Source organism: Anolis carolinensis, chromosome 4 (assembly GCF_035594765.1).
Source record: "Anolis carolinensis isolate JA03-04 chromosome 4, rAnoCar3.1.pri, whole genome shotgun sequence".
NCBI classification, from domain to species: Eukaryota; Metazoa; Chordata; class Lepidosauria; order Squamata; family Dactyloidae; genus Anolis; species Anolis carolinensis.
The window spans coordinates 114,725,670-114,750,354 of record NC_085844.1 but is presented as its reverse complement, the minus strand read 5'-3'; the positions used below and the strand labels follow the sequence as shown (position 1 = coordinate 114,750,354).

At 37.0% G+C, this 24,685-nt stretch overlaps 1 protein-coding gene and 1 long non-coding RNA gene across 4 annotated transcripts in view; both read right to left on the bottom strand.

Annotated features, from left to right (window-relative positions):
• Positions 1 to 24,685, bottom strand: part of relch (RAB11 binding and LisH domain, coiled-coil and HEAT repeat containing) — a 75,698-nt gene that overhangs the window by 47,613 nt on the left and 3,400 nt on the right. For 2 of the 3 annotated variants that reach the window (XM_062977647.1, XM_062977646.1), the window contains exons 2-7: positions 9,552 to 9,641; positions 3,211 to 3,282; positions 3,041 to 3,096; positions 2,711 to 2,824; positions 1,686 to 1,886; positions 1,504 to 1,595 (exon numbers count right to left, since the gene is read on the bottom strand). In XM_062977647.1, coding sequence (XP_062833717.1) covers positions 1,504 to 1,595; positions 1,686 to 1,886; positions 2,711 to 2,824; positions 3,041 to 3,096; positions 3,211 to 3,282; positions 9,552 to 9,641 — 625 coding nt within the window. The remainder of the gene's footprint in view (positions 1 to 1,503; positions 1,596 to 1,685; positions 1,887 to 2,710; positions 2,825 to 3,040; positions 3,097 to 3,210; positions 3,283 to 9,551; positions 9,642 to 24,685) is intronic. The other variant, XM_062977648.1, reaches the window with a different exon arrangement.
• LOC134298213 (uncharacterized) lies at positions 10,448 to 24,318 on the bottom strand. The gene is made up of 2 exons (XR_010005162.1): positions 10,992 to 24,318; positions 10,448 to 10,666 (listed from the first exon to the last, which is right to left on the bottom strand). It is a non-coding gene; the product is annotated as an uncharacterized LOC134298213 (long non-coding RNA).

The following is a 24,685-nucleotide window of genomic DNA, read 5'->3' as shown; positions in this document are numbered from 1 at the left end:
GCAAAAACTTTGTTTTTGTGGGATACCCTGCAGCACGTTTTGTGGGACACCCTGCAGCTATAGTTGTTCAATGAATATTTCAGAATCTCAACCAATTCAGCATAGTTTGTGGCAGTCACAAAAACAAAGTTTCTGGGGTATAACAACTACTTTCAAAGTAATTGTCACAAAATTAAATAGAAATAACACTTTCAAGCCAGGAATTTTTATTTCAAATTTTGTTACATAGTGCTATTGTAGCAAGAAACAATTCAGCTCTATTGGCTTTAATATAGCAGGTTCTACTACTCCAAGAGAACTCTGACCAGAGAAATTTGAGCCAATTGAGTTTTTCAGTCTTTAATGACAGTCCAATCCAATTCTGATATGACTATGGCCCGAAATGGTGGACCAGTTTTTCAAGGGTAAGTCATTACTGCCTAAACAGATAACGTTGACTGCCCCAAGGAGTGCCTACTAGCTATGAAACTAGAAGAACCTAGTTTTGACAGATCTTCCAAGATCATCTATCTTTCTTGTTTTGTGGCTGTCCATTTGGAAACTTTCCCTTCCTGCTCATCCACTCCAGTGCTCTGGAAGAAGTAGCGATTCCCATCCCACCTCCCTGCACAGTTATGTGAATCAATGTTTTTTCTGGCCCTTTGAGGGAAAATATATGCCAGTTGAGAGGAAGGGTCTGCTGTTGTTGCCACCTGTGCAAAGTAAAGTTTTAAAAACCATGAAAAAAATACAGCTGAGTAAGCCCTCTACACTATTATGGTGGTATTTCTCCCCACCATATGTGTACACTCTCGTCCTCCAAATTCACTCCCCACATTGCATGTCAGCAGCTGCAACAATAAAGACAATTGATAAACAATTAACTACCTAGTAGGATATCATGGAGGGATGGTACTAGAAAACAGTAGCTATTTACGGTGATGTAAGGTAGATTGTGCCTTAACTCATTCACATCACTGAATTTCAGGCCACAACTGAGAAAAAAGTTTTACATATCTAGCCTCCTATTAAAATCTATTGAAGAATATACTAGTTTACAATAATAGTTGTATAAACTTTTCAGCTCAATTGTATTGGATACAAGTTGAGTATCCCTTATCTCAAAATCCAAAATACTGTGAAATAAAAACCTGTCTACATAGATGGCTGAAATAGTGACACCTGCTTTCTGTTGGTTCAAGGTACACCAGCATTATTTCATGCACAATAATATTGTATAAAACTACCTTCAACCTTTCTGTATAAGGTGTATATAAAACTTTGAAATGAATATTTGCTTCAGACTTGGGTCACATCTCCAAGCTATCTTATTATGCATATATATGCAAAAACAGGTATTACAAATATTTAAATCCAAAGTATTTTTGGTCTCAAGAATTTTGGATAAGGGATACTCATTCTGTACTACAATCTAGCCATATCTAGTAATACATCCATCAGTGCCAACAGTTCGTTTCAAGACCTCTAAAAAGAGTCCGCAAATCACAATGTTGCAATCCATACCTTTCAAGTCTCTGTATCTGTTCCAGGAGAGACCATTTCTCAGTGCTTAATGCATTGATTTGATCTTCTAATTTCTGCACCATTACGCACTGCTAAATGAAAGGAATACAAAAGGGAAAACTCAATATTCCGTTAAATTGTAGCACATGTTAAACTTGCAAAGGTGAACAGCACTTGGCTACCTCTATTGATTCTGTTGTTCCAAATACAGGAATGTTCTCTAGGATAGGGGTGCTTGTCTCCAGTTCATCTTCCTCCGTGCCAACTGCTACATCCACAACATCCTTTGCAGTTACTTGGTGGTTACCAAAGTCACGGTACAGTTGTAGCAAATCTGGCGGCTTTGGGATGTTCAGACCTACATCGTCCCACAGCTCAAAGTCCTTCGGAAGTGCAAAAGCAAAACAGTCATTGTGCTTTTCCTTTCAACTAGGCAAGCATCATGTAAAGTTGAGATGGGAAGTAAAAAGGGTGAGTCTAGCAAATGCCACAATTTGGAGTATTTCACTAATATAGGGTTATCAATACAAGACATTTCACTTGGAATTCATGGGGAAATTGAGGGGAAGCGGAAAGGGGACCATTAGAAGAGAGCAATCCAAAAGATGACATGACAAAGTTGAAGGGGTGTTCACAAGAAAGGAAAAGAAAGCAGATTTCCTTTCCTCCCTCTTTTTAAAGATTCCCCTCTCTATTTAGCAAATTCAGGGAAGAGCTATCATCCCCTTTTCATAATGTCCAGAACACTCCCACAAAGTACAAAAAAAATGAGACTCAATGCCAGCAGTCAGTCTAATACCAGGAAATGTAAGCACTTCATAACACAGCAAGGAAAAAAAATCAACAAGGTGTCTGAGTCCTACAAATATCACACTGCAAGCTGGTTGGAGAATTGCAGAAGAACTGATGAAACACAGCAACATTTTGTCTTTACCTGTGTTTTTTTATTTCCTCCTATGAACAACACAATAACTTTACATTGTATTGTTGAGGAAAGTGCAGCCGACTAGATGTTGCCAGCTAGGGCTGATGGGAGTTGCTATCCAAACAACATGTGCAAATGTTGTTGGCACTTGTTCAGTCCTGCCCCTAACATGCTGAAGAAATAAATGCTGTAGTTCTATAGAAATAATACTAAAATATGACTGAGTGCTAGAGAATACATTTTTTAAAAAAGTATGTTGAATATCATATTACTGCTACTTACCTGATCATCATTTTCATCTGAAAAAGTTATTGAAGTAAGCTTGTAACCATTCTTTAATAAAAATTCATTGACTAAGAAGTTTAGGGCTCTTTTTTCAAGAGGTTTAATTGGTTCCTAAGAAGGGAATAAACATAAGAGATTTAAGTGCTTGCCTTTTTAGAACTGCTATTTCTATTACGATTAACAAGTATTTCAAGACAATCACACATCTAAGCATCACAAAGTAATTTGAGCTGTGGGATCCAGAAAACCACCAGCCTAAAGCATGTCAGAGTTTAGATGCAAAACTGATATATTGGAACAACAAATACAGCATCTTCAACTACCCACCTGAATTTCAGGACTTGATTTGTAATTTCTCCGTTCCTGCAAAGGAACTTCATTTTCTGCAAATACCAATACACGAAAAAGTATTATTCTCTATTTTGAAATACATTACCTATTATTTCATTTTTTAAAATCAAAATACAAAAACTAAGGAAAAGGTTTATGTACACCACCTGCAGCCTGAGTCAGGTTGACTCGGAGGGCCTGAATGGTCTCTTTTGCTTTCCGTAGTTCAAACTCCAGGACTGGACAAGGATTTGGATTAAACATACACAGGCATCCAACCAAGAATAGGGAAACAAAAATGAAATATAAAAAAGCAAGGATGGATATGAAAATAAAATACAATTTGTATTAAGGACAAAGCATGCAATCTTTATGGAACTCATGAACGCATGCAGCAGAGTTAGACTGAAGCAAACTGGTGAACATTTTCCATCATTAAACTCTAATCTTAATTAATAATTAAAGCTGTCTGACAGGGAATGCTATAGGGTTTAAGCAGAATGTTGTACCACTTTTAATTTGTTCAGAACATTAGAACAACTCCCACTACAAAGCAGTAATGCACACTAAGACTTTAAAGTTAACAAAAAGTAGATGTAAGGATGTAAGTGTGTCTGGTTTTGTGGGATCAGGCAGATGTGATTAAGCTACCTAAATTGTATAGAATTGCCAGCAATTACACTTATTAATGAACACACTGCATATTATATGGCAGCTGCTATCATGTAGCATGCTTTTGTGTGAAGCAGCTTATGTGGATTTTTTTTATGTCAATGCAAACTTTAGAAATCACAGTGAAATGATCCAATTCACCCATGTTAGCACCAATACTGATAGCAGATCTGGGATAAGTAACTATGATGGGGATTGGGAGACACTCAACAAGTTGGCTGAGTTTGTGAGAGCTGCAATTTTTTTATTTTCAAATAAAATTAAAATTATATGACAATTAGCTACAAACAAGGAAAATAAATTTAAAAATAGAGAAAATCACAGTACTTTTAAAATCACAAAATCTCATCAATAAATGAAATCTTTCACTCATATTTATTACATTTATGTTTATATTTATATATTAATGAACTACTAAAAGGATGCAAAGTACTGATATTGAACTGACCAATACATATATTATAATATTGAATGTGATACTGACTATTCTATTAAACTGAATTCAAGGCTTGGAATTTACTGCTAACAATATGAAATAAAACTTTAATACTATCGATGTGAAATAAATTAAGAAGATTTGGTTACATGGGAAATATCCTTTTCAAGGAGTGACTGAAAATCTTTATATTGGCAAAAGGATGAATTATAGAGTACTGTGCACAAAAAGTCTTTAGCTAGATTATTTTCATGGGTTATTGAATATTTCTAAAATGTATATCAATAATCATATATTTCTAGTGGATTTTTGTATTATATGAGCCATGAGCATGTATGGAAAAACAATTCACTCAGTTTGCATTTTACTTCTCCAAAAACAGAAGGGGAAGTTAGAGTACATCACATCTACTACATGGAAGTAAATTGTTTGATGCACAGAATTTTACTGCAGGAATACAAAAGCACAACTGAGGATTTGATGAGGAGGTGTGGGAAAAAAATCTGTAGAATTCAGCAATGCTGATCTGCAAATATTTCTGTGCAACAAAGTCTGAAAATAACATTACAATATATTAACTCATTCTGTAAAAGCAGCCAGTAATGTAATTAATTAATGTTGGCTTTAAAAACTATTCAGCTTTAGAAGAATTCAATAAGTAATTAATTCAACTATGATGTATAGGCTTCCTCCTTTAAAATACATAAAAACAAATGGTTACAGAACAATTGCAGATCAGAAATGCCCTGCAACAAGATGATAAAATGTCTTAAAAAATAGCAAAAACACAAATTGTATAGCAGCTCAGGAATTCCAGTAAGAGAACTGAATTTCAACAGCAAGACATTTCACAAAGGGCACAGAAAGCCAGAAAACCCATATTACATAAACCCATGTCAGACGGCAATGTATTTCCATTTCCTAAATACGACACTAAACAAAACAGTATAATGATACTTGAATTTCCCATTAATACAGTTTACTCTGCTGCATGGTTTTTCTTTAGACAGTTTAGTTCAAGATTAGTTCAACAGTATATCACTTAATTCAGCACTAGAGTCTCAAGATACATCTGATAAAGACAGCTCGTATCCAAATTTGTTAGGTTGGATACAGCCAGTCTTTCACGTGGGCGCTTTATCTACCTGACCGCATCACACAAAATAACTATTTTAGAGAATTTCCCTTCCCATTGGAGGGTGCTGCAAGGACTGCAGTGGGAGGAAGATTTCAATTTGCCCTTCTTTAAAAAAGCCATGACATTATATTGGCAGAGCACTACAAAACCCAAAGGTGGCTGTTCTACAGAAACCAGCCTTTAAAACAGCATATCTTCTTCACCATGAAAGGCATAATCCATGCTGATAGTACTTCAGAGCAGCCATTCTTATTATACAACTAATATATAAAGCATTATAACAAACATTTGAAGGTTATGAGTTCACTCAACTTGGCATGATGCAAAACCCTAGTGTGAATATATCCAACATGGATTCCTTATAATCCAGTGGTTCTCACCCTGGGGTCCCCAGATGTTTTTGGCCTTCAACTCTCAGAAATCCTAACAGCTGGTAAACTGGCTGGAATTTCTGGGAGTTGTACATTAAAAAGCATCTGGGGACCCCAGGTTGAGAACCACTGTTATAATCCAGTTCTCAAAGTGACCAATACTGATAGGCCATCACTTTGAGAGAACACACTGGCTGAAATAGAACTATTTGATACTCTTTGTTTGATTCACTCTTTCTCAATCCTGTAGTCTTTATTGTTTGGAAAGGAAAAATCCTACAAGGTAAATCCTGTTTTTTGTCGCAAAAGTATGCTGAAATGAGAGTATAGTGAAAAATCAGTTTTGGTACCAATCTTGGCCTGGAAAAATATGCAGAACTGAAAGAAGCTGTGGAACAGCGCATAGTTGTTCTCACTTCCTCTTGTTCCCTTATGCCCTTTTCCCAAGATGAAATCACTCAATTTCCACTTCTAAAAAAAGAGGAAGATAGTGAGCATTTTGAGTACAGTATATGTGTGTTCATAAGGGATTATGGTCATTGGGATAGGTCTAATGAGTTTTGACCCATGGTGGAAATGCCTGGAATGAATGCCTGGAATTATGGAATGAACACCTAGGAAAGAGCCACAGTGAGCCTCATGCTTGTAACACTCCACCCTATCCTCTACCAGGAAGTGATTCAGAATATTTAGCTTCAGTTTTTAATTAACAACATATTTCCATGTCATTCAGCTTGGAAACCACGATTCATCTTAATTAAGACTAGCTTAATTAAGTTAGGACCAGTAGAAGGTAAGATGTTATTAACATCAAGGGGAACACAGAGAGACCTACTGCAAATAAAGAACTGGGTACACAGTGAAAAAAGGGGATCCTGAAAGTAGTTCAGCTGATGGCTTAAATGAAAGAGTATCTGGATGATAAAGAGGCAACACAAGAAAAAGACAGATGCAAAAAGAAGTAGGGGATCTCACAAGACGGTATTGAAGGAAGAGCTATGTGCCATTTGAGAACAGGGCCAAAGAGCCATTAGGAAACAGTGGGTCAGAATGATGATGAATATGGTAAGCTGACACTACTTTTCTTATTGGCTAATTATTTTGAGTCCCCATGGGGAGATAGGGCAGGATAGAAATAAAGATGATGATGATGATGATGGATGATTATTATTATATAAATTCTTAATTGAAGAGATACCTAAGACCTTTAAAATATTTTTAAACATGCTAAAACCTCTATAACCAATCTTATTGTTTCCAAATGACTTCCAATTTTCTACCTAATACTGTAGTACAAACCAGTACTGCTTCTGTCACTATTTCTGCAGCTAATAGTTACACAGTTATGAAACAGGTCATAAATATTTTATTCTCCAGCACGCCAATAATCAGAATCAGATACTGAAGGTATTTGTCTTGCTGCAATACTGCTACTGATCTCTCCAATATTCATAAATGAATGCTCTGAAAAAAGTGTTATAGCAGGGAAAGGTATATGTGAAGTATCTCTCCTGTGATAGTTTAAGAAGATCCTAACCTGGTTTATTCCAGATGTTTTGGCTGGCTGTGAGACTGCAGCAGCGTGATTATTTATTTATTTAATCTATTTTGTGTCAAAAGCATTGCATATTAAATAAGTTTAAAACTGATAAAATAAAGGGATCACAAACAGCTAAAGAGTTTTTGACCAAAACCAGGCAACAGCGAGCGCATTGTCTGTAACTTTAAACAATTCTTCCTCTGTACACAAGGCAGGATATTGTGGGCAAACACACATATGAACAGTTGTTTGTTTTGCTCCACAGCCACACAAGATGGAGGATTCCTCCAGGTAGTGCATTTTTCCAGGTTGTCTTTTGATCTACCCACTCCGCTTCTGAGTCTGTTCAGGGACTTCCAAGTTGCCCATTCTTGGTTTGTCCCTGGAGGCAGACCCTCATAGGGGGGCATCCAGTTGGAATTGCCTGGTTTAGCTGCTCAGAGGGATACTCTTGCTGTTGCTGGAGGAACATTAAGAGGAATGGTGGTTCCCATGAAGCTTTTCCTTGATTTGAATCTAGTGGGAGAAAGCTGATAGCCAATGCAGTGGATGGTTTTCACAGTGTTCACCCTTATTTCTCTCACAGTTGCAGCAACTTCCCATCGCACATGGGGGGGGGCAATGCCAGCTAGCTTGTAGAGTTTATCAACAGGTGTAGGTTTAAGGCATCGTGTGAATATTCTGCATGTTTCGTTCAGTGCTGTTTACCCACTTTGCGTGGACAGACTTGTGCCAGACAGGCATACTCAGCAGTCAAGTAAGCCAAGGCCAGGTCTGATGTTCTTATTAATTTTGGGTTTGCACCCCATGCACTGCCAGTAAGTTTCTGCAGGATGTTATTGGTTGCAGCAAATTTGTGCTTGGTATTCATACAGTGTTTCCTAAGTGTTAGTGTTCGATCAAAGGTGACATTTTAAACATTTTTAAACATCGTGATTACTGACCAAGAATGATTGGGGGGGGGGGGGGGGTTAATTCAAAATAAGTTGGGCAATCCTGCTCCAAGGAAAGAGTTGAATAAGTGGCAAGAGACCGACAGCTGCTACATGCCTGCAGACATGTACTGAGCTGCTATATTTTAGACCAGTGCTTCTTAAACTATTTGTTGTAGGGAACTGATAGTCCCCCTCGCTCCCCATATATAAGAGTTCAGCACCATAGGTAAAGGTAAAGGTTTTCCCCTGATGTTAAGTCCAGTCGTGACCGACTCTGGGGATTGGTGCTCATTTCCATTTCTAAGCTTTAGACCCCTCCAAGGTCATGTGGCCGACATGACTGCATGGAGTGCCGTTACCTTCCCGCCGGAGCGGTACCTATTAATCTACTCACATTTGCATGTTTTCGAACTGCTAGGTTGGCAGGAGCTGGGGCTAACAGCAGGTGCTCATTCCGCTCCCGGGATTTGAACCTGGGACCTTTCGGTCTGCAAGTTTAGCAGCTCAGCACTTTAACACACTGTGCCACCACCAGGGGCCCTCAGCACCATATTTGCTCCTATTAATTGCAGTTATTTCTTTTCTTGAAACTTGGCACAGACTGGCAGGTGACAACTTGAAGAATGGTACAAATCCATGGACTACCTTTGTGTAGTACATTTGTAGACCAAGATTATACAGCAACACAGAGTTCTCTATGGAAAAATATGCATAGCCATTAAAGACTTTTCTCCTTAAAACTGCTGTTCTAAAAGCAAAACAGGCAACCTTAAAGTTGTTAGTTGAATTAAGAAAAAGCTTCTCATATTCCTGACTATTATTTTTTGCAAGAACTAACAGAATAAGATCAGTTAGTCCTACCCAAAGTAGACCCACTGAAATCACTTTCATTGTGAATAAAAAAGGTCCATTCATTTAAACAAGGCAGGTAAACATTAGAGTTGGTAGAACACTTTCAGTTTTCAAAAATTTCACCCATTTTGGTTATTCTGGCATTTATACTCATTCAATATTCTGAAACTCAGTTTATTAGCAATCATCCTATTTGTTCAAGCCTTTTTGAACCAATATGTAAGTCATTCAGCATAAGCAGAAACAGTCATTTTTAAAAAGAGTTCATATAGAGTATCTCAAGACTGTTTAATTTCCTCAACAACTATAAGTAGTGGTAGGCTTCAAGCGGGGTGTTCTAGGTAGGATTTCTAATGTTAGTGCTTTGTGACAATATCTCAAGGACAGAAACATCATAATGCTGCTTTGTTTTTGTTTTAATGCAAAGAAAGTAAGATGTAGTTTTATCAGTTCAATTATCTACTCAAAAATATATTGTCTGAAGTGTATTAAGCTAAAATTATAATAAATTGTAAAAATACATGAGATCGATATAGTACTGGTACCAAATAAAATGTTACTTACCAGCCACCCGTTCATCTGTCTCTCTATTTCCATCATCTGAATATCTGGCAAAATCCAAGGAATCAAGGGTGCTAATGCTTCCAGCTCGATCTAAAAAGAGAGAGGTTTTTTTAAAGGGAAGGTAAACAATTTCACAGTTTCAAGTTCATGAAAGAAACATATATTTTGACATCTGCTTATAAATTTCACTAGACAGATCACAGTCTGAACAAACATGCTGCACAAGGCAGAGTATTAGAAACTCGACCACTAGTTTTAATAGAACTATTAAGAATATGCTGCTTACTTTGACACCACATATGTTTATTTTATACTAGTTGTGCTCAGCTACACGTTGCTGTTGCAATGTGCGGTGGTATGGGAAATAAAGTATTGAGGAATTGGTGGTAGTTAGTATATGTTATTTCCTAAAACTTGTGAATATACAATATTTTGGTTGTTCCTTTTTTTTGTTTGTTGGAGGCACAGTAATTTTATATATTATATTTATGATTTTATATTATTTGGTTTGAACTGGATTATACGAGGCCCCTTCTACGCAACTGTAAAAAAATCTACCTTGAACTGGATTATATGGCAGTGAGGACTCAAGATAATCCAGTTCAAAGCAGATACTGTGGATAATCTGGAAATAAAATGGAAATAAGATGTCTCAACACAAAAACTATTTCATGAAGATAGGTTAATGTTGGGTTTTTTTAAGCATCCTGATGGATCAGTAAGAGGAAGACAAAAATGGAAATAGAAGAGCTGGAGAGAAAACAAACAAATGTCTCAAACTACATATGCTCCCATTTTAGGTCAGTAGCTACTTTTCTGCACTTCTTTCTCTTTTGATGTTTAAACTACATCATCCTACTTGGATGCAGCAGCTATAAGAGGCCCTTTTCTTTCTCTTTCTTTCTTTCTTTCTTTCTTTCTTTCTTTCTTTCTTTCTTTCTTTCACATATTTCCAAGAAAAAAATATCCAGGAAAAAAACCCACTGGAGTAACTTTGTCAGGACAGCTGAAAAGGAACAATAAATTGTGTGCAGACCAAAACTATTGTACCTGTAATTCATTTATTATTGAACAAAAAATATTAGGGTTGAAATCCTGTGGACGTTTAGTTGAGACTTACAGTAGAGTCTCACTTATCCAACACTCGCTTATCCAACATTCTGGATTATCCAACGCATTTTTGTAGTCAATGTTTTCAATATATCGTGATATTTTGGTGCTAAATTTGTAAATACAGTAATTACTACATAGCATTACTGTGTATTGAACTACTTTTTCTGTCAAATTTGTTGTATAACATGATGTTTTGGTGCTTAATTTGTAAAATCATAACCTAATTTGATGTTTAATAGGCTTTTCCTTAATCTCTCCTTATTATCCAACATATTCACTTATCCAACGTTCTGCCGGCCCGTTTATGTTGGATAAGTGAGACTCTACTGTATTCCTAAGTAAACATGCACAGGATTGGGTAATCAAATAATACTCATAGGAGCAAAGAATCATGCAGACTTCAATACAAAGGTATTTCCCCCCAGGTTTGGTGTTATTATCACTATAACCTACTTAATTCCAAAGCTAAATTAACAGTTTATTATTTTGTTCTCTCTAGCCTGTTCCTTCAACAATGTATACACCATGATTCATACTCTGACTAACACACTGTCTTTCATAGCAATATTCTGAACAGATTCTGCTAGCCATGCATACTGTTCAAACATTCATCACCTTGGTCAACAGGTGGAACAAGTTTTGTTGGAAATGTATCATGAAAATATCCACTATATTCCACACCCTTCTTTTCACTGACTTGCCAGTTGCTATTGTCTATGTCCAAGGTAAAAAGTTCAGTTCTAAGAAATGATGTGCTATGCAATTAAAACAATGAAAAGTCTTGGATTATATGCTTCGAAAATCTGTATTATATGGCAGTGTAGATCCAGCCTCAGTGGGTTTGCTACTGTATTCCTCAGATTGAGGAAGTACAGTAGAGTCTCACTTATCCAACATAAACGGGTCAGCGGAACGTTGGATAAGCAAATATGTTGGATAATAAGAAGGCATTAAGGAAAAGCCTATTAAACATCAAATTAGGTTATGATTTTACAAATTACGCACCAAAACATCATGTTATACAACAAATTTGACAGAAAAAATAGTTAAATACGCAGTAATGCTATGTAGTAATTAATATATTTATGAATTTAGCACCAAATATCATGATATATTGAAAACATTGACTAGAAAAATGCGTTGGATAATCCAGAACGTTGGATAAGCGAGTGTTGGCTAAGTGAGACTCTACTGTATGCTTTGCCCAAGTGATTTCTATGGCTGAGTGGGAATTCAGACTCTGGTCAGCCAGAGACCTACTAGTCAACTACTCTACCATACTAATTCTCGACACACATATCACATTTATTCAAGGAGTTTAGTTGAAAGTAACCAAAAAGTTTTAGACTACAGACTTTTAATAATGTCATCTATTCAAGAGTTTTTATAGATGCCAGGAAAACCTGTAGATTAGTTTTCTTTAACCTGGTGCACCATAAAAGATTTCATATACAATTTCCATTACTCTCTGGCAAAAATTTGAGGTGTTTCCAAAACAGTAGTTAAACAAAATATTCCAAAGCTATTATATATTTCTCCATGGAAAATTTAACACAGCATTTATGTATCTATGCATAACTGTCTGGGCTGATATAAAATATGAACTAATTATTCACTGTATAAGTATCACTGACAAGCCTTAGTACTCAGAAGAACAGAATAACAAATGGAACACACTGCTAAGCTTGATTCTAAAGCATTTCTCAAAATCTCTTGCTTTTCATTCAAACAACTTGAAGGTACACAAAGACAACAATTTATGTATAGCTGCTCAGAAAGACAGCCTTTTTCATAGTGTGTTTTTACTCAAATGTTGCTACAGTTTTTCGATCAATGAGCAGAAACATTTCCGGTGAGAAAAACAAGGTAACTGCCAATAATTAGGTTTAAATTACTTTTAAAGTATTTGCAACAAGGGACTATAAAAAGCTTTTAAAAATGTATCTTTAAAGAGATAGGTTCATTCAAAGTTATCAAGTAATATTCAATGGTCTGCTGCCCATATCCTGCTCCAACTCATTTCATTTCATCCTTAGAGGTAAAGGAAATACACTGAGGGGCTATAGAGAAACAACAGAAGAGCACGAGAGGTCATGGTAGCAATCTGCCACCTTTTTTCTAGCACATTTCTGAAGAGCACATGTACACAGAGGCAGCATGGTCCAGCATTTCTGTGTTCTCTCATGGCTTGTTCTTGACCTTGTATCCATGGTACCACATTATCTTCTCTCATTACCTAAACCAATTGCTCAAGCTGAAAAGAACTGGGGATAATTCAAACTCCCTTAGAATAATTTTTGATTGTTGAAAGCATGGATGTGATAGAAAGGCGAACAAGCAAAATATTTGCCACTTAACCTGCCACCTAGATCAGTAACTTCTGACGTCAGCCTGACAACTGTTACTCATTCCAGGATAACAAGCTGCTTTACCTGTGGATTCATTCACATGACTGGATGAAAAACTTCTGCAGTTTAAATAACACCCGTGTAAAGATTGGGTTAGAAGAAGGAAAGCAACTTTCCTGGTTACTAAACCAGGGGGGAAAAATATGCTCAAGGAATAAAGCTTTCTTGCTAATTTTTCTGGAAACTATCTTTATGATATGGAAACCTGTCCTTTAATCCCCGATTCATTCCATGGTTCAAAACGTATTATAAAATCATCAACCAAGTAGTTGATTCTCATTTAGAACAATGCATGTTAATTTACTGGTTTAGCACAATTTCAAGTGCTAAATTCTTAGGGAAGTTTTATACTGGTCTCTGTGTTCTGAATAAATTTGGCACAGCTGTAAAAATAAATAAAATGTGTGAAATTTAGGATAATCATAAAACTACTCCTTTGTGAATGATGCAATCAAGATGCAAATGGATTTTGGAATTAAAAACTGGTTCCAGGAGATGATGAACAGGAAATGTTAAAACTCTTCAATCCTACTTGGGTGTGGCAGCTATACAACAATCTAAAGGAGTGAATGACATAGTGGGCTGGGGTGTATTCAAATAAAGGTTTATCACTGAAACTCTGCACTTAAAGACGTTCTCAAATAGCAGATTTTTCAGAGGTATTTCGAGAGAATTTGGTCACAGCTGAAAAAGCAGTTTATGAACAATGTGTGATATGAGAGTTTCGTTTATGCTCACAAATATTAGTGTCCTTTTTATTTCACTTCTGGGGAGACTCAAGAGGAATTTTGCTCTTGCTGAGAGCAGGTAAATTGCCGTATATACTCGAGTATAAGCCAACCCGAATATAAGCCAAGGCACCTAATTTTACCACAAAAACTGGGAAAACGTATTGACTCAAGTATAAGCCAAGGGTGGGAAATGCAGCAGCTACTGGTAAATTTCAAAAATAAAAATAGATACCAATAAAATTACATAAATTGAGGCATTGGTAGGTTAAATGTTTTTGAATATTTACATAAAACTGTAATTTAAGATAAAACTGTCCAACTCTGATTAAATCATTATTCTAACCTTCAATGTAAATGTACTTACATATCCTTCCAATAATAATGGAGTAAAAATAATAAATGTAATACTGTAATAATAACAATAATAATTAGAGTAACATAATACATGTAACAACAAGAACAACAACAACAACATAGTTGTTTATTTTAACTACGGTATATATTTTAGGGAAAATGCTGTGTATATAAATCAGGAAAAGTGGGGAAGACTGGCTTGGGAAGGGGGTGGGAAAGAAAGACTGGAAATGGGAAAAGGTTGGAATGGGGTGGTGTGGTTGAAAAAGTGGGAAAATAAGTGGAAAATGGGTAGCTGGGGAAGAGGAAGGAAAGTGCACGCAAAAGAGAGGAAGAGGAAGGAAGGTGCTGGGTTGCTGTGCGGAGAGATTAGGGTTCTGGCGAGAAGGCATGGGGCTGAAATAAGGGCTTCTTTCAGCCCCCTGCCTTTCCACCAGGACCCTCACTCAAGTATAAGCCAAGGGGGGCTTTTTCAGCTGAAAAACTCAGCTTATACAGTAATATCTGACATTCATTGTGCACAGAATGAAATACATTTAATTAAAATGTATTAAATCATTTAATACACTGAATTCAAAGTTTCTCCAGAAACTAATGGGGCTCCCTAAATGTGTGCCTTACGCTGTTCTATGCATTAAGATAGGTCAATCCACTCTTGAAACCTTGGCATGGATGAAAGCTATAAAATTCTGGTTGCATATACATTTTCAAGCAAACCTCAATAGCTATATTCCCTCTCTGTTATCAGATCATTTTATTTCAGAATGGTATTCTTTGATTCTCAGAAAGATCGAAACAATTGGCCTGTCTTTGGAAGCACTCTTAAAGCTCACAAATATGGAAGCCTGCAAGTCAGTTAAGAACAGACTTTTGGATCTTGACTTCCATAATCTGACTCTTGCAGCAGAGACAACTTGTCCCCCTACCGCATCATTAATTCAATGTGACCGTGGCGTCATGGCACCATATCTTCACATTTTGATTAATCCCACCCAGAGGAGAGCTTTTGTGACTGCAAGATGTAATGTGTTGCCATCAGCTCTTGTGATGGGAGATATAAAAAAGAGGAACATTCCAAAAAGGTTTGTCCTTGTGACTTGGTCTCTGTTGAAATACTTCACCATTCTTTGTTTGTTTGCCCCAAATATCATAATATATGGATGAAATACAGGAATTCCATTCTTTCATAGTATTCTCAATAGCAGGGGTGTTATAAAATTCAGTATCTTCTGAACAACTCTGATGTATTCTTTTGTGAGACTGTTGCAAATTTTATCCCTGAGATTAGTAACTTTTAAGAATTTTTTAATCTGTGATTTTCCCTTGTATTTACCAGTGTTGTGTGCTAATTATGTTGTTGTATACCAATAAAGGCTGTGTGTGTGAATTAAAATGTACCGCTATGACCGCAAATTTGCCTAATTACAATTCTGACTGTAGTCTCTGATGCATGTTTCCCCAATGATAAGTCACTTATTGTAACCAAAATCTATCTACATCTACTCTTGTAACTATTGTATTTCTCTCTCTCTCTCTCTCTCTCTCTCTCTCTCTCTTTTTTTTTTGCACAAACTCGGGAGGCATCTCACTCCCCAGATATAGTGTAAGGTAAAGGTTTTCCCCTGACGTTAAGTCCAGTCGTGCAAGATGTAGTGTAAGCACACCTTAAAAACACAGCAGCATCTTCATAAAGCTGCAATGAGATTGCAATCCACCTAGCACACTTTCTCATTGGTCTGACACAGAAGCTGTTGTTATTGCTGCTCCAAGTCCCTGATTGGTCAGTTATTCAACAGGAATCATCTGGCTGGAATTGTCAATATTTATTCCTCATTGGTTCCTGCTCTTCTCTTCCCACAGCCAGAAAATGGGAGAACTGAAACGAAGTGCAGTTATGAAAAGCAATTTTCATAACTGTCAACTTATAACTACTGTATTAGAAAGTTTAAAACAAGTTGAAAAGAACCCCAAGAAAAGGAAGGGAAAAGGTCAGAAAACTTTGCAAAGCTGTGTTTGATTATGCAATAAATGTGACAGTTCAGATGTTTTACCACCTGCTTTGGATCGCTGGGGGCCATTACCAACCTTCACATTGTTCATAAGGTGTACCTTGATCAGAATACTTGCTCGGTAAGGCCTCGGTCAAGCTGTAGAGCAGCTTTCAAAAAGGTTGGTTATTTCAGTATCCAATCACAGAGGTGTTACTGGGGCATTCACTGTGAAATACTGGTTTCCTTTGAGGTAATTCTACAAGATTGTCCATTCAATATTTTATAATCTAAGGCCCCAGAGGATATACCATATTTACTTTAGGGTAGGCTTTGGGTCCAAAACTATGGCTTTTGATATGACCTCTGGATAAGGATCATTCTGTGGAGAGGGGAAAGCACTAGCACAGTCTTAGGGGGCCAGCAGGCACTGCCAGCTGCAGCCATTTTTCAACACAGGTAGTAAAAAATGCCGGAAGCAGCAACTTGGTGGAAAGCATAGAGTGGGTCAGTGCTTCTTTTAGGTTCTCCATTCACCACTCTAATCAGAGAAGGGAATAGTTTTTTATAAAAAAAAATAAGAGTTAAGATACAGCACTTACACTGACCTTTGGATAACCCAGGTTTGGGGGTTGAATTTTTGAATAAAATTTCTAAATATACATAAACATATGCAGTAGTCTAGCAATTTCCCATCATTTCTCCACTTGAAAATGAATCAAGTGTGAACAAAACAACTATTTAAAAAAACATCCTATGAATGTGACTTAATTATTTCTCTGTCCTGCAGCTATCTCAAGCTTGCTTGGTGAGGACATATAGATATGAGAAAGAGTCTTCTAAGTGGCTGCTTTTTATTATTTATTATTATGTTTTTAATTGGTTCTTTTTGTGAGCCACCTTTCACCATAGTCTATTATGTATTCTTATATGGGTTCTCCCAAGCATCCATCAAGTAGGCAAACAGATGTCTTATATTTCTCATTATGCTTCCTGTGCAAGAGAACTACATGTAAAGAACATTTTTCCTTTTTGATCACCAGCTGCTGACTGGCAATCTTCTAGATTCCAAGGGAAATTAAGAAATATCCATAAAGCAATTGTATAATTTATAAAAAAAAAAGAGATAAATGGCAAGGAAGATGGGCAAAAGGGGGAAAATTGGGACTGCCTGCTTTTCTGTCTGGTGACCTCTTTAACTCACCCTCTGTTCCACCATACTTGGAAGGCACGAGTTGCCAATGGTGGCAGGAAAAACAGATGTTGCTCAGGCCATGGGGAGAGACTATGAATACAACAGAGGCATGCTTTGTTGAGACAATAAGAGAGCTGATTATGTGAAAATCAAAAGAGAAGACAGAGAAATGGACATGATTTTCCACAACCCTACTTAGTTTTATTTATATATTTTTAAGTAACTACGATTACTGTATAAACTTGTATAGAAACAAAAGTAGAAAAATAAATAGAAAAATAGACAAAACATCAACCCAAAAAACCTGGGTTGGTTTATTTAGGGGTCAATGTAAGATGCCATATCAGCCTGGGCAAGAAAATGTCAGTGGCTCTTTGGTGCTTCCCTGTCATAGTTAAAAGAGTACTGCGGGCGAACGCTTTTGAGTTTTTCAAGAACATGCTAAGCTCATGTCTTTTGCCACTCTATTCAGAGAGTAGTATCTTCATTTTTTTTTAAAAAAAACGATAAGGTACAATATTAAATTTCATATAACCTGTCTCAAGCCATGAGGAGAGGGGGGTAAGAAATAAAATAATGATGACGATGATGATGATGATGATGATGATGATGCAATTAAGACCAAGATCGAAAAATCAGCTGATGACCCAAAATGCAGACTGTGCAAGGAAACCGACAAAACCATTGATCATATCCTCAGCTGCTGTAAGAAAATCGCAGACAGACTACAAACAGAGGCACAACTATGTGGCCCAAATGATTCATTGGAACTTATGCCTCAAGTATCACCTCCCAGCAGTAAAGAACTGGTGGGATCACAAACCTGCAAAAGTATTGGAAAATTAACACTGTTTAAAATAGGACAGAAAAAAGCCATTATGTGAGCATTGGTGAAGTCAAGGGCCACAAAAACAGGCTTGGGCTCACACATGGCCACAAGACCCATCCTTTGCCCACATCTGGTTTAAAAGAAATTGAAAAGGCATCAAAGGCTGTATGTTTAATAGGACTAATAGAATGCATTTGACCACAGATGTCTTATCAGTTTTAATAAATGTTATAACTGGCTTCAAAGCACTATCAATTAATCACTAACTGTTGTTGGCTGCAGGTTCATTTCACAGAAATGTAATGAATACCAGCTTTGAAGACTTTTTTTTCAAACTTGCATTGTGTCTAAAACATAGAATCTATTTCTAAGAATAGTTACCTCTAAAATACACATTCCAGCCCACATACAAAGCCATGCTTGTCATTACATTCCTCCCTATCATCCCCTTGTTTAAAGTGTGAGGACAGTTTCTAGCTAGTCTATGCTAGTTTCACATGTAAACAAAGCAAAATATTTGTTTATTGTTTAATTTCTATACTGCCTTTTCTGCACCATGGAAGCAAAGCTTACAGTATAAGCTATTATTATTTGATGGAAGTGGGACTGAAAGAAGGGCCTCCCCTGAAGATCTCAGGGCCCTGGCACGTTCGTACAAGGGAATATGGTCAGCCAAACAGCCTGGACCTGAATCGTCTAGGGCTTTAAAGGTCATAACCAGCATTTTGAATTGTGTCCAGGAACAGACTGGCAGCCAATGGAGCTGCTATAACAAGGGGGTATAATGAAAGGAAAAATATTAAATAGTTATATTAAAATGTTATATATTTATAAAAAAATTAAATCTTTTAAACAATAAAACAATAATCTTCACCAGTTAAAATCCTTTGGCAAAAGCCTGTTAATAATCAAAGACCTAGGTAAACAAAAAGGTCTTGTGTAACCAACCTAACTGTACAAGGAAGGTATCAACAGCCTGGGAGCAGCCACCAAGAAAGTTCTTTTCTGAGTCCTCAAAAACATGCCTATGATGGTGGTAGTAAAGATAAAGGTTTCCCCTGATGTTAAGTCCAGTCGTGTCTGACTCTGGGGGTTGGTGCTCATCTCCATTTCTAAGCCGAAGAGCTGGCGTTGTCCATAGACACCTCCAAGGTCATGTGGCCGGCATGACTGCATGGAGCACCGTTACCTTCCCGCCGGAGCGGTACCTATTGATCTACTCACATTTGCATGTTTTTGAACTGCTAGGTTGGCAGGAGCTGGGGCTAACAGCAGGCAAATGGGAAAAAGTCATTCCTCAAAGAATTTAAAACTTGGTCTTTCAGATAATCTGCACCAAGCCATACAGAGTTGTATAGGTCACAACCAGAATTCTGAATTGTGCTTTCAAATGACCCAGTAGCCAGTGAAGCTGTTTCAATAAAGAAGTTATATGTTTTTTGTAACTAGCTCAGCCACAATCTGCTTGCACTATTATAGACTCAGGGTATGTTTGTGATTATTTGAATTAGAAAATTCAGGTATATGTTTGTAGAGTCTACATGCTGAGAAGGAAGAATGGTATCACTGCTACTGTCATTCTCAATGTCCTAATTGACAGGCTATGTCCACCTCCATCACATATATCTGCATTTTGACATGGATCTGTGCAAGGGGAAACCTTGAATATGAATAGCAACTAGCTTGAAGCCTTCTTTATGATTAGAATACTTCCCTGATCAACTATTCCAACTGGACAGCTATATACAAGGAAACACTCATATGCGGTCTTCAGATCGCCACACCAACATGAAGATATTCAAGATATGTGTATCTTGAATACACACAGGGAACTTGCCCAGGGTTTCCAGGCCAAGTTTATATGTATGGAGAAGATCTGAATAAGCCTGTGAACATTGGGTTATTCTGGGCTGATGTGCTCACAATAAGGTGCAGCTTTCAGTAATCATGCCAACATTTTGAAAAATCTAATTAAACCACAACAGGCCAATTTTTTTTCTGATACAGAAAGTGCTTACCCAGGCCTTCTTTTCTGCTTTGCACATGTGAGGATAAATGTTCAATCTTTCAGTCTCAATTTTGAACAAAGCATAACCTAATTGAGGGTTATCTGGAAACAGTCTCCCATTTTTAAACACCTTGCTTTCTCTCCCACTTTGAAGGAAAGAAGTTTAGAGATTCTCATCCAGAACAGTGTTGTTATATATTTTTAAAAAACAGAAAGTTTTGATTTGAACCAGAATCTCTAAAGGACTTTTCTTCAAAGAGGGGTAGAAAGCAGCGTGTACTATTTTACAAAGAGCTAATTCATTTTTTGCATCCTCACTATTTCCAATTAAGCCTATTTAGTAATTAAACATTTTATAGGTTGGGACACTCAATAACATTTTTTCAACATATATTTAAAGCATTTAAAATAATATTACAGAATATAAATATGCAATAGTCATAACACTACAGCAAACATAATGGTGTTTTATATTAATTAAGCAATTCAAGTACATGCCATTTCACACCACAATCACCTCAGTATTTATATCAATAAATTACTGAAGCATAAAAATAATGGCTAGATACAACACTTCAATTAGTCAGGCATGCACAGTTCCTGAATCTATTTCCCAAATTCTCAATGCACATAGCGTACTCTATGATCCTATTACATATAACGATGTTCATCAGGAAAATACTCCAAAGCGTTTGTGCTAAGTAGTACCATGCTACTGATCAATCCATGGGGCATCATTTATAAATAATTATAGGAGCCAGTGAGTCCCAAATTACCAATTCAATGTTAAGAAACATTTTTAGTATTGCTAACAAAAATTGTGTCAAGAATCACTCATTTCCCTTCCCATATAAGAAAATTTCTTAGGGTGGCATACAGATATCAACAATTTTGAACATTTTAAAGGAGCCAAAAAAATGTAAACCATGATTTGATCAACTTGAGTAACTCAAATAGTTTCCCTTTCAGACAGAGCACAACAGGATACTTTTCTTCTGCTACATCCAGGGAGATCTGAACAAATTTCAGCCTTATCCATTAAAGATGCACGTGTATCTCAGATGTGTACATTCATACATATGCATCAAAATTTTCCAGAAGAATGACTAACAGCATTCTTGAACTAGAAAGTTCATTCTAGTGAACTCTTCCTTTTAAAACCAGAAAATTTAAAGTTGCAGTATTCTATCTGCCTCACTGTTCAATATTATATATACTTCTAGTCATAGTGCATCTATACTGTGGAATAACAGATGTTGTAGTTCAACAATGTCTTTAGTCTTCTCTGCCAAAGAGTGCTGGTGCGTCACAAAACTACAACTCTCATAATTTATAGCATTAATTCTGCAGTGTAGATGCGCCCTTAGAAGTAAACATTTTTTATTGATCAACAGTATTTATACAATGTGTTTGTGACTGAACTAAAATAAATAGCACTGTTGTGATATCTGAGCTTGCAATCAAAGCATTTTGTTTCCTATTTCACATACTTATTCTACTTAATAAGCAGTGATTACTGAAAGATTTCCAAAACAATTCAACTCCTACAGTATAGCACTCCTCCTACAGGATTAGTTAATACACTGTCACAGAAATGCCCATTTCCCAATAACTGTTCTAGAAATGACCACATTGTCACAATGGACCAAAATGCTAGCATTCACAAGGATAACATGGACTACTTCTAAAATTACAACACAATAGGGTCAAGGAAACAGAATAAATGGCAATGTCTTTTATTTAGCCAATGAGTCATTGTTGCTTTTTCATTGATTAGGCTTTATGAGGTCTCCCTATGTTTTCAGCTTGGTGCTTCTGTATCAAACTGCAACTGGCAAAGAGTACTTTCATCTCTAAAAGATCAGATGTAATATAGAACAGCCTGAATCAAGGTAACACATAGTATTGAAAAAATACTACCAAATTAAAAAACCTCACAAATCTGAATTCAATTACTATGTTTTTCCCTGTTGTCCACATATGTGAACAGGGAACAGAGATAATGCTCATGGGTTATCTGGCCTGTAGAACTGAGAAACGCCATACAAACTTCATATCTCTTAAGACAGCACACTATAATGATATAGAACAGTTTATGTTCCGAACCTGTGCCTTATAACAGAGCAACCCTACTAATGTAATCATATGAATAATAATATGTTTTTGGTTTATTTATATGATGGGGACTTGCAACACAACCTTATATATGCTTTATTTAGGTAAATGGAAGCCTACCTATCCTAAATGTACCAAATCTTATCTTACCTTTGATACCAGGCAGGATTGGCCCTGATCATTATTGAGATGGTGGGTTTGTTGTGGTGTGCCTGCCAAAACCACCTTTGGGTTTTCTTTGCTTAACAAAACTCTATGAAATTCATGAGTTGTCATAAACCAATAGGTGACGTGGTGGTAGACACACATATATGCAAAGTTGCAGACCAAAAGGCATCTAGCACAATCCTATTAACTAAGATATCTGCCCTGTCAATAAATGTGGCAATTTACTGAACTCACATAGCACTGAGACATGTTAAGTAAAGTGGTATCAAACTGCATTAATTCTACAGTACAGATTCACCTTGAGTCTCAATGATCTGTGTCTCCATTTAAGTTTACGGGTTGATTATCCCTTATCCGAAACTCCAAAATAATTTTAAAAAATTGTCCATGTAGATAGCTGTGACAATTACACCTTTGCTGTCCAATGGTTCAATGCACACCATTGTTGTTTCATTCACAGAAGTATTTAAATATTGTTTATAAAATAACCTTCAGGTCATGTGTATAAGGTGTTTATGAAATATACATGAATTTCGTGTTTAGCCTTGGGTCTCACTCCAAGATATCTCATGATGTAGATACAAGTATTTTGAATTCAAAAATACAGAGCACTTACAGTCGCCAGCATTTTGGATAAGAGGTACACTCAGCATGCATATACTCCGTAGAACAAATGCAGTTTGACATCAATTTAACTGCCATGGCTCAACACTATGGAAATGTGGGAGACCTTAGAAGGCTAAGGTCCTTAGCCTTCTTGCCAAAGTATTCTGGTGCCTCTACAACTCCCAGGATTCTACAGAAATGAGATATGACAGTTAAAGTGATGTTAAACTGCTTTAATTCTGCAGTGTAGATTGCACTCTCCTATGTTTTCAGCAGAATTTCTCTGTAAACATGCCCATTACAACTTTACCATCATTATGAGGAAAGCAGAGGAAAGAGGACTTAGAAATTAAAATAAATTAAAATGCATTAATTCCACAGCATAAACACACCCTTAGTCTGCGATCCCTGCTTCCATTTAACACTTAACTGTGATTAAGCAGCAGAGGTGCAAAATTCAATAAGTACATATGGACTGAGCATCCCTTGTCTGAAATTCCAAAACAGCACACATAGGTGGCTGAGATAATTATGTCTTTGCTCCAAATCCATATACGTTTCATATAAATAAATTCATCGAGTAAACAAGAAATCCTTAAGACAAGAATCAACTTCAAACCAGAATGTATATTACTAGGACTGTTGGATGACCAAATGAAAAAGGATAATTAAAGTATACCGCAGTGCATGCTAACAGTGGTAGGAATATCATATGCTCCAAAATGGAATAAGACAGATACCAACAGTAAACTGTAACAGTAAAGATGTGGGAAATAATAGAAATAGACATGTTAACAGTGCTGTAGAGGGATAAGTCACTGGACACAGTCATAGAAAAATGGAAACCTTTTTACTGATATATATCTAAGGGAAAGGGAAAGGCACTAAGTATAGGTTTGGCAATAAAAATGGTTGAGATACATGTTAATGTTAAGATAAGCAAAGTAAACTATTTGTGGGTCATAAGGTGGAAGAAAAAATAATGAATTACAGAGAAACCAAAAAAGAAAGAAATCCATTTTTAAAATTAATGTATGTGCTCGTATGTTTGTAGTTTAGACTTATATGTACAGGCAGTCCCCGAGTTACAAACATCTGACTCATATGTGTTGTTGAAGGCTTTCATGGCCGGAATCATAGGGTTGTTGTGCATTTTCCGGGCTGTACGGTCATGTTGCAGAAGTATTCTCTCCTGACGTTTCGCCCACATCTATGGCAGGCATCCTCAGAGGTTGTGAGGTACAACCTCTGAGGATGCCTGCCATAGATGTGGGCGAAACGTCAGGAGAGAATACTTCTGGAGCATGGCCATACAGCCCGGAAAACACACAACAACCATCTGACTCATAGTTAACAATGGGGTGAGGCAACAAGAAGTGAGAGAAATCTACCCCTAGGAGGGGAAATCCACTCCTGATAGAGTGATCACAGGGAAAAGGGATCTCCACTGAAGTTTAAGCATTAAGCCTTGTTTCCCAACCAGGGCCGGCCCCACCATAGAGGCCACGTGAGGCGGCCGCCTCAGGCACAGGTCACTGGGGGGCACCATCAGGCTTCCCCCGCCCCTGCGGGGGGGGGGGCGCTTTTCCCCACCCCCTGCGCGGCGCCGGCGAGGGGGG